This window comes from Episyrphus balteatus, chromosome 1 (assembly GCF_945859705.1).
Source record: "Episyrphus balteatus chromosome 1, idEpiBalt1.1, whole genome shotgun sequence".
In the NCBI taxonomy this organism is placed as follows: Eukaryota; Metazoa; Arthropoda; class Insecta; order Diptera; family Syrphidae; genus Episyrphus; species Episyrphus balteatus.
The window spans coordinates 170,049,951-170,059,813 of NC_079134.1; the positions used below are offsets into that span (position 1 = coordinate 170,049,951).

A 9,863-nucleotide genomic window follows, 5' to 3' on the forward strand; every position below is an offset into this window, starting at 1 on the left:
AAGAAAAGATGGGAGCCTGGAAAGCCTTTGTTTATTGTGTCACACTAATGCCTTTCAATAAAGTTAGAATAAAAATTCCAGACTCTTAATCATCTGATAGGAAATTTTAAACATCTTCTCGGTATATTATTTGAGTTAACTATTATGTATTGTTATTATACCTAATGTTTTTAATTTCTTACAAGTCCGCTTAAATGTATCAATTAATTTAATCAATACATTTAATAAAGTACCCTTTTTTATCTTGAGTTATTTCCATTACAGAAATACAAGATTTATTAATTTTTCCACTTGTTGAAAATCATCAAAAGAATTGTTCCAATTCTGTTGTTCTGCGTTACGAACACTTTCATATAAAGTACTTTGGTTAAGTGAATTATCAAACATTTCGATAGATACTTTCTGAAGAACAAATTATGTACACAATAATCAAATTATCTAAAGCTTTTTGACTTGATAGTGCAAACATTAAAACAATAAACTCAACTCAACCCTGATGGTAGTGCAAAATTTTTGTAAAATGTAGACAACATTGAAAAGTCCATCTGTTTTGGCATGTTCTTCGTCGCGATCGGCTTTAAATAAAAATAAAGAATGCAAGCCTGCAAGACTGTAAGCTCATCACATACCATAAAACAGATGTCCAATTACATCGTTAACCTTTCATAGTGAAACAAAAACAAAACAAAAAATTCTTTTCCACACAAAAATGTGTGTTTTATCAAATCAGCAAAAATAAAAAAAAAAAAAGTAACGATATGTGTCACTTTGTCACTCCTACACTTACTTAAGTTGAACTTGCCACTTAAGCAAAAACATACATTTATTTTGTAGGTTTTGTTTTGCGTTTTTAGAACTCGCATCATCAAGTCGCTCGTTTTTATTTTTTTTTTGTTGCTTCAGCTGTTTCATTTGGATTTTTCTTCTATATGCACACGTGCCCCAACTGAGTCAAGGGGTTGAATTTTATTTACCAAATCAAATTTGAACAGCAAAAGCACAAAAATACACTTGCACCTTCTGTCAAATCTACTTCAGCAATAAGGTGTATCTGTCTTACTTCCAAACTTGCCGCTAAGAAGAACCACAAACTTTGTTGAATATATCTATCAAGGCTTTCACTTTTTTTTAGCCAAACCTTTTCTTTCCGCCAAACTATAAAGAAGATCATTCAGCAAAAAAAAAGATTGAAGATAGATACTTTTTTTCGTATTTCATCAACCAACCGGCCAGCTAAGCCAGATACAAAACAATTGACGTTTATTGTGGGTATATGCTAGTGCTTCGGGGCTATAGTTTCTACTGTCTTCACTCAGTCACTAGTTTTATTTTCATCGTCGAATAAGTCGAATAAATAAAACCATCAAATCGATTGCATAAATTTTGCATACAATTTTGCAACAAAAATAAGAAGAATAAATTTAAATCAATAACAAAAGTGATGATTTATGTAATAATGAGCTTGAACTTGTAAAAATGTACCATCTCGATTGTAACTAGACGCGTGGTTCCAATTAAACCGGAAGTTGTAAGAGCTTGCTGATATCGGTGTAACACGATTTTGTACTTAAAATTTGATTTGATAGTGAAAAAGTGCGCGTTTTTTTTGGTATTACATTTTTGCAGTCAAATTGTTATCACTTGAGAAGAAATTAACCATGAAGTATATAAAAGGTATGTTTTTTTAAAAACCCTCGAAGAGTAACAAATTAAAAAAAGATAAAATATTTTCTAGGTATTTTTAATTTATATTCAAAAATAACGATTTTTTTTTTGTATGAATTATAATTAGTTAGTGAAAATGGCTATAATCATTAGGCAAAGTGAGTTAGTATTGTTATTATTATGTTATTTTTTTAACAATTACGAGAGGGTGCAAGTTCGTTAAACTATTTAAGAACCGGGGAAATGTTGTTTTTTTTTTTATAAAATATGAACAACAAACTAATTTTTTAAATGATTTTTCATAAAAAAAAACAACATCTCTCTGAACTTCCGTGATTAAATGAATTAGATTAACATTACCGTCATAGACATCACGAATATTCTCTAGAGATGGCTTTTGTAACTGTTGTAGCTAAAAAAACAATAATTACAGAGATTATTATTTGTTGTTGTTGTTGTTTTATTTTTATTTATTTTTAATAGAGTAAACAGAATGTGTATATAATTTAAATGCATTCATTGTTTTTTTTGTAGGTATATGTAGTAAATGAATAAAGTCAAATATTTAAAAAGCTGTTCAAATAAATTTTTAACTGTGCACATTTTTTTAATTTCGACAAAATAAAGAAAACAAAAATTTGGTAACAAAATTAAAATAAATATATGGGAGGTAAAAATGAGAAATACAAATAAAACAAAATGTTCAAGTTCATGCCCGTAATTGTAAATAACACAAAAATTTGTTGCTTTAAATAATATTTGCCAAATAGATCCAGAAGATAAATAATATAAATTTTTTTTTTTTCGAAGTGATGGTTGCAGGCAATACAAAATTTTATTCAAACAGATTAGATTGATAATTGATTTTTTAAACAACACAAAAATAGTTTTTTTTTTTAACAAATAACAAGAAAAATTACAGTAACAGATTGAACTAAACAAAATAAATTTTTTGAATCTATTTTTGTAAAATAACAAGTTTTCTATAATGACGCAAATCTATGTTTTATGTAAAAAAAAAAGAAATTATGACAACAGTTATATTGGTAAATATTTTGTTTTTTTTTTTTGTATTTTTCATTTATGAAAAAGTATTTCCATTTAAGGGTTATTATAATAGGTTTGTTTGGATCTATATTTAGCAACTTATTTGCACTATAACAATCTTTAAAATTACTTTAATTTTTTCTTAACAATTCGACAAAAGAAAACATATGGCAACTTTTCTAGATATGATTTTTAAGAGATGTTTTTCGATTTGCTTCGGACACAATTTTTTACCATAATGATTTTTTTACTTGAAGAAGTGAATTGTTTACTTCTGGCTTCTGGGTTTTATTTATTTATTTCAGGGGATTTTAGTAACGCATGAAAAATCAAATTTGATTAATTTACCAAAGACTCTTTTTGTAAGAAATAAGATGTCATATAAATTGAAAATTTATCAAAAAAACCTTGTAACTATGTACCTAACTTTTTTTTATTAAATAAAATTACTTATTTATCTTAAAAAAAAAGTATTTCCATTGTAGCGGGTGCGATACAATCAATTCTTTTTTATTTTTTTAGTTTGTGTATACTACTTAATAAATTAGATATTTCATAGCTTAAGGACATACAGCCATATTTATAAAAGAATTTTAAAGGTTATTTAACGTTAAACAACATCTAAATAGCTTTTGAGTACAAAATGTGTATTTATAAAAAAATGTACACATTTAAGCAACGCTGCTTAGCGATTGCTTAACTTAAACGCCATTTAGAGCTTGCGTTTAGAGCTTGCTTAGAGCCATTTTAAGATTGAATTGACCACATATGAAGTTTGACAAAGATCGTGAGCTCAGTATCATGGTATTAATTTATCTAGGGTGTGGGGTGAAGATGCTATTTTGAAGTGAAATTAAATTATTCCCTAAAAGGAGATTGAATTTAAAATTAAAATTAAAAAATTAAAGAATTAAAAAAAAAAAAATAAAATAAAATGGTTATGGTTAATACAAATAAACAAAATCAATGCTCCCTGGCTTTGCTCTGTACATTTTATTGAGGAAAACAACGAAAGCAAAATCATCGTCAACGACCTAATGTTTTTTTTGCAGTCAAGGTTAAGAATTTTTGTTTTCAAAAATACATACCCTCAAGTTGTCAAAAACCAAGTGATTTTTCTTATATGTAATAGTATTTCGTACTAAATTAATCAATTCCCCTTCATTTTCATTGACACAACTATCGTTAAGTTAATCAACTGTGGAAATTCGATTTATAAATATAAATTTAAGCAACATTGGTTAAAGGCGAATTAAATATTTAAGCAAGCTTAACTAAACAACCTTTTTTTAACTTTGAAATCGATTATTTCATAAACTATTGGTTATAATATATTGATTTGAAAAGTAGAATTAAATGTACAGTTTTGCCTTTCGGAAATGGTATCATTTATTACTGTAAGTGTTGTCGTTGTTTTTTAATAATTTTTTTTTTTAATTTGATAATTTTTATTTAGAAAACTGCCCCTCCCACCTAAAGGGGGGGAGATAGACCCCCCTCCCAAAGAAAAAAATGTTTGTATTGAACTCCTCTACAAAAACCCGTAATCAAATCCTGGTGCCCAAGTTATCCTACTACGTACCAAAACAACATTTTTGTTCTATACCTAAAAGTTCGAATATCTGTATCTGGGTTGAAGTCGTAAAATTTTTTTTTCTAGGCCAATTTTAAACTGATTTTCTTAAAAAATACCTCGTTTGATTTGGAAATAAATATTATTTTAGAATATATTTTTAAAACAGCATGTTGTTGTGAAGATATATACTTTAATTTGATGTCGAAGTTGGGTAAATGACGAAAAAAATGGAATTTTTGAACTTTGACAGCTTATAAATTCAAGGTGGTTTAACCGAGTTACATGTTTTGTACATTGTTAAAAAGGTATATTTATCTCCTATCAGAAACTGTAAAACCAATCGAAAATGGGTAAAAATTTGACGAAGCTAGATTTTTTTCAATGGGTGAAGGTCAAATAAACCGTTTTTTGCCCCTAACTCCAGATTTTTGGGGTGTTAGGGACTTTTAAAATACCGTTTCGTAATCAGTGCGACTAGCTCTACAAAACGTGTATTTTGAGTGTTACACCGTGATATTTGCAAGAAACTTATGAAACAGTTTACAATAGTTTCAAAATGTAACGGGTGTGACATACATATTTTGACAAGTGTGATATTTTTAGTAAAAATTTATTTATACAATATATATTAACATTAACGTCAAATACGAACGTATTCTAAAAAAATATATTTAAATGTTATGTCTTTTGTTGTAGGATCAAAATCGTTTAGTAATAGTTTTCCACAGATAACGGTGCGTTGGGATGCTTTTTGAAATTAAAATGTTTCACTTTTTTGGAATATTTTGAAAGGAAAAATGTGATTATTAGCAAAAAAACGGCTTGTTTGTTATTATTAATAATAAATTATTCATGAATTGAAAAAGCATTACCTCGTCATCGTCAGTTATGTACAGAACTAGTGTTCAATATTTCAATAGGATCGGTGCTACTAGTATAAACGTTCTCCAATTCGATCAAAATTTTGACACTATATTTTACAAAATTTTGACCCAATATTTTATAAAATATTCTCTTAAGCTTGACAATTACTTTCCTTTAGACCAAAACAAAATAATTTTGTGATTGCTTATCCTTCTTCTACTTCATTTCAATTCAGAAAGAGTTATTATTTATCTGTTTACGAATATGAACAATTGAAAGTTTTTTTTTGTTAAACAAACAAAGTTAAACATTGTTTTCAAGCCACTCAACGCCTACCAGCTGTTTTAATAAAAATCTACAAGTAGCTATTTCCTAATGTGAATTATTTCTTCTTGAGTTATAAGAGCAAGTATTTTCAATGAAGTCGTTCATATTATTTGTTTACTCTTCTTGCTTATCTCTTAATTTGCTGATATACTTGTAAAATTTACATATATTTTACTACCTGTTGGAATCAATTACCAATTTCCCGTTCCCATTTGTCATAAAAAATGAAAAATGACCGATATTAACGGGCTTTAAAAGACTGAATATCTTGGAAGATAACTTTCCAAAATTGATCAGTACTTTAAACAAATCGCAACTCAGCAGTCAATTACAAGTTAAAAGTTCTCATCAAGTAAAGTAATGTCTGTTTCTGTGTTTACCAAAGGCAAGTAAAAGTTTAATTTAAGATTTAAAGTAAAAATGGTTAGAAAGTGAAGTGGATTAAGTAAATTAATATATAATTTATTTTTTTCCCAAAAGAATCTTAGGGTTTTTTTTTTGCGGATATTGAAAATCATCAGTTGCAAAATTTTTTACGAGCATTGTATAGCAATACCACAATAAAAATATGTACTCAATCGTGATAAGAGAGAAACAATCATTCGAATCAATTTTTTGTGTTCACAGATACTTACCCATTACTCATAAATAAATTTGTTAATAAAATATTGATGAATTAATGAACTTGGTTATTTTTCTAACAGAGGGACTCACCTTCTTCGTGATAAGATTAGAATCTCTTGTTGATATGGAAAACATGAAGAAAATAGCAGATTCCCATTTTGAACATAAGTCACAGTCCCTTGTCTCTTCTTTGACTATAAATAGGTTAAAAGACAAAAACATTCAATTGAAGAAATGACTTGTCCAGTCAACTTTTTCTTCGTCTTTCAATAGGTAGAGCTTCTTCAGCTTCAATATTTTCTTTCAAAGAACCAAAATTCAGTCGAATTTAAGTTTTTGAACGCAAAATTTCCTAAAAGAAATCAATTTCCACATTTTTGTCAGGAGTTTTTATCTCAAGAAATACTAATGTTTAACTGTTTTGGTAAGGCTTCATTGTTAAAGGGAACTGAATATTCAAAAATATAGGGTTTTTGAGATATATTCACTTCGAAAAAAACTAACAATTTTCCATTTTTAACTATTTCCAGGTCCTGTTTTAGGAATTCGCCATGTCCAGGTGCTTCTACTATTCCTCTGCATTGTTGTCAACTACATGAGTCGGCTAAATGTTTCAGTTGCAGTTGTGGCAATGACACATGCAGAAACAACAAATCCAAATTTTGATGTAAGTAACCTTATTTGGTAACGAAATAAACAGGACTTAATTTAATATCCATTTTTTTCAGGAATACTCATGGAATGCACAACAAAAATCGTACATATTAAGCAGTTTTTACTGGGGCTACATTATCACACAATTTCCGGGGAGTTACATGTGTCGGAAATGTGGTGCCAAATTCACCATGTTTATCTCAACTTTGGGATCTTCATTCCTCAGTTTCGTTACTCCAATTTGTATTCCTTTGGGCGATGGTGCTGGATGGCAGATTTACTGTGCAATCAGAGTCCTTCAAGGACTCTTCCAAGGATTGTTCTATTCCTGCATTCTTGAACACTTGGCAAGATGGTCACCAGTAGAAGAACGAACTCGTTTGGGAGCATTGTGTCATACAGGGATAGAAATTGGAACCATATTGGCAATGGGAGTAACTGGTCTAATAGCTCAATCAAGCTTAGGATGGCCTGGGATATCCTATATATCTGGTGGTCTAGGATTGGCATGGTGTGCTGTGTGGTTATTGTTTGCTGATAATAATCCAACTGTTTCGAAATTTATTAGCGCCGATGAGTTGAGATATATCCTAGACTCACAAATCAGAGATGTTTGTGTTCATAAGAAAATCAGTATTCCTTGGAAAGCTATATTCACTTCGGTACCCTTTTTCGCCCTCATGATTGTTCGTTCAGCTGAAGCTTGGGGTTATTCGACAATTCAAGCAGAAATACCATCATACCTACAAGGCGTTCTCCACATGGATATAAAAATTAATGCCTTCTTTTCGGCTCTTCCATTTTTGGCAATGTTCATTATTTCGTATGTTTATTTAATTTCAACGGATGTCCTATTGAAGAAGAATTGGATGAAATTGGCAGTTTTGAGGAAAACTATTAATTCAATTGCAATGTGGATTCCCTCTTTAACAATAGTTGCAGTTGGATTTTTAGATGAAACCCAAAAGACACTGGCGATCATTCTTATGACTTTGACAATAGGCTTTAATGGAGGAGTGACTATTGGAAGTGGCTTGAATACAATTGATTTGTCATCGAATCATGCTGGAATTCTGATTGGAATTGTTAATACTGTGGTGAGCTGTGTATCACTGGTGACGCCACTTTTTGTAGGAGCTATTGTGACTGATGCAGTGAGTTTTTCATAACCTTTCTTTTATAACAAAGTTTTTAATTAATTTTTTTTTTCTCTTAAGACTGATCGTTTTCAATGGAAAATGGTTTTTATGATCTCTGCGGCAGTATTCTTTTTAGGAAATTTACAATTTATCTTCTTTGGAACAAGTAAAACACAAGTTTGGAATCATGAATACTTTTTGTCAGGACCACCAAGTTTAGAATGCCCAACAGAAAAAGTTGCACCAGTTAAAAGTATTGAGACAGATCCACCAAATGATAGGAAAAATAGTTATATTTTTAGAATAGCATAAAGTTTTTAAAATAATTTTAAATAGACATAGGCTGTGATGTACATTTATATAATTTAGTATGTAATTTATTTTTATATTTATATAATAACTACTGTTGTAAATAAAAATAAAATGCACGACTGGGGCCGCACGTACTTGCTCTCGCAGTTCAAAGCACTTTTATGTTAGCTTACTTGTAGGTTATTAGAGCTGCCTCTATATACATTTTTAAGAAATTTGGTTGATGTAGGGGAAGAGCCGGCATGGAGGCCAAACGTTAGGTAAATAAAATTTTTTTTTATTTGACTTGACTTTTTTGAGAATAACTAAAAACGCAGTTTTACAGCAATTACTTTAAATATTACGTATGCAAAATTTTATCAAAATCCTTAGAGCCATTTTTGAGAAAATTGCAATAACTCCATAATGATGTACGGGAAGAGCCGACATCCGCGATTTAAAAAAATATAAAGACCATATTTCCACTATCCGTATTTTTTGAGAAAAACTAAAAACGCAGTTATGTTAAAACTATATACAGCATTACGTGTGCTAAATTTAATCGAAATCGTTAGAGCCGTTTTCGAGAAAATTGCAATAACTCGAAAATTTTGTATGGGAGGTATACGTTCTAAGCGAGATATTAAAAAACAAAAAAAAACCAACCTTGGAAATTACGAAAAAAACATCCATACCAAATTTAAAGAAAATCCGTCCACTCGTTTAGGCTGTAGCTACTTGTACAGATGGACGCACGGACGCACCGACGCACCGACGCACAGACCGACGGACGTCATGACGAAACCCACTTTTTTGGGCTTCTCCATCATCGTAATGTTAGTTTTGATTAAAACCTCGAATTTTTTTTTTTACACGAAACCAATACTTGCCCTATTGAGCAAGTAAAAAATTAGAATATGTAATTAATTATATTATTGCAAGTTTTGTTACTTAAAACTGAATTCAAGCTGATAAAATACTCTTGGGTAAGGACATTGCTATAATAACTTGAAAACAATTGCTTGAAAATTTAAGAATTGAAAAAAAAAATAAGAAAATTTTACTGTGTAGATTTATTTAAATTTAAAGTACTTACTCTAGCAAAGGCCGCTTTTTAGGGCCAAAATCTGGATTAAAGACCAAAAATCGTTTTTTTTTTATAACAGTATCATATTATACTATCTATTAATTTATTTACATGGAAAAAATTTTTACTTGCTCTACAGAGCAAGTATTAGTTTCGTGTCAAAAAAAAAATTGAGGTTTTAATTAAAGCCAACATTACGATGATGGAGAATTCCGAAAAAGTGGGTCTCCCAATTCCGTCCGTGCGCCCATGTGTACACATTTTCACAGCGTAAACGCGATGGATTTTCTCCAAATTTGGTACAGATGATTTTTTATAGAATTTTGAAAATTTTTTTTTTTTTATATATACCTATATTTCACTTAGAAAATGTACCTCCCATACAAATTTTTCAAGTTATACCAAATAACTCGAAATGGGCTCTTACGATTTTGATTAAACTTTGCAGACGTAATATTCAAAGCAATTGACATAAAATTGCATTATAATTTTTCTCAAAAAAGACAAACAAAAAAAATTTTTCATTGAAAAAAAATTTGCCCTAAATGTCACCTCTTCCCCAACGTCAAAAAAAATTATTTAAAATTTA

The 9,863-nt window shown here is 29.5% G+C and overlaps 2 protein-coding genes across 3 annotated transcripts in view; one reads left to right on the forward strand and one right to left on the reverse strand.

Moving 5' to 3' along the window:
- The window catches only part of LOC129912379 (putative inorganic phosphate cotransporter), a 28,319-nt gene extending 22,892 nt beyond the window's left edge, over positions 1–5,427 (reverse strand). The window contains exon 1 of the mRNA XM_055990593.1: positions 5,161–5,427. The gene's annotated coding sequence lies outside the window, so the exon portion shown is untranslated. The remainder of the gene's footprint in view (positions 1–5,160) is intronic.
- LOC129906683 (putative inorganic phosphate cotransporter) lies at positions 681–8,308 on the forward strand. Of its 2 annotated transcripts, none has more exons than XM_055982566.1 (4): positions 681–1,674; positions 6,634–6,770; positions 6,832–7,911; positions 7,975–8,308. In XM_055982566.1, exons 1-4 carry the CDS (start codon positions 1,659–1,661, stop codon positions 8,206–8,208), a joined length of 1,467 nt encoding a protein of 488 aa, XP_055838541.1. In that variant the 5' UTR covers positions 681–1,658; the 3' UTR covers positions 8,209–8,308. The 2 variants fall into 2 exon arrangements, with proteins under 2 accessions (XP_055838541.1, XP_055838540.1); XM_055982565.1 differs by lacking the exon at positions 681–1,674 and adding an exon at positions 5,628–5,864.
- The last annotated feature ends 1,555 nt before the right edge of the window (positions 8,309–9,863 follow it).

Coding starts and splice junctions, on each gene's coding strand:
- LOC129906683 (XM_055982565.1), top strand. CDS start 5,840: ATGTCTGTTTCTGTGTTTACCAAAG. Junction 5,865..6,633: donor TGTTTCTGTGTTTACCAAAG/GCAAGTAAAAGT, acceptor AACTATTTCCAG/GTCCTGTTTTAGGAATTCGC. Junction 6,771..6,831: donor CAACAAATCCAAATTTTGAT/GTAAGTAACCTT, acceptor CATTTTTTTCAG/GAATACTCATGGAATGCACA.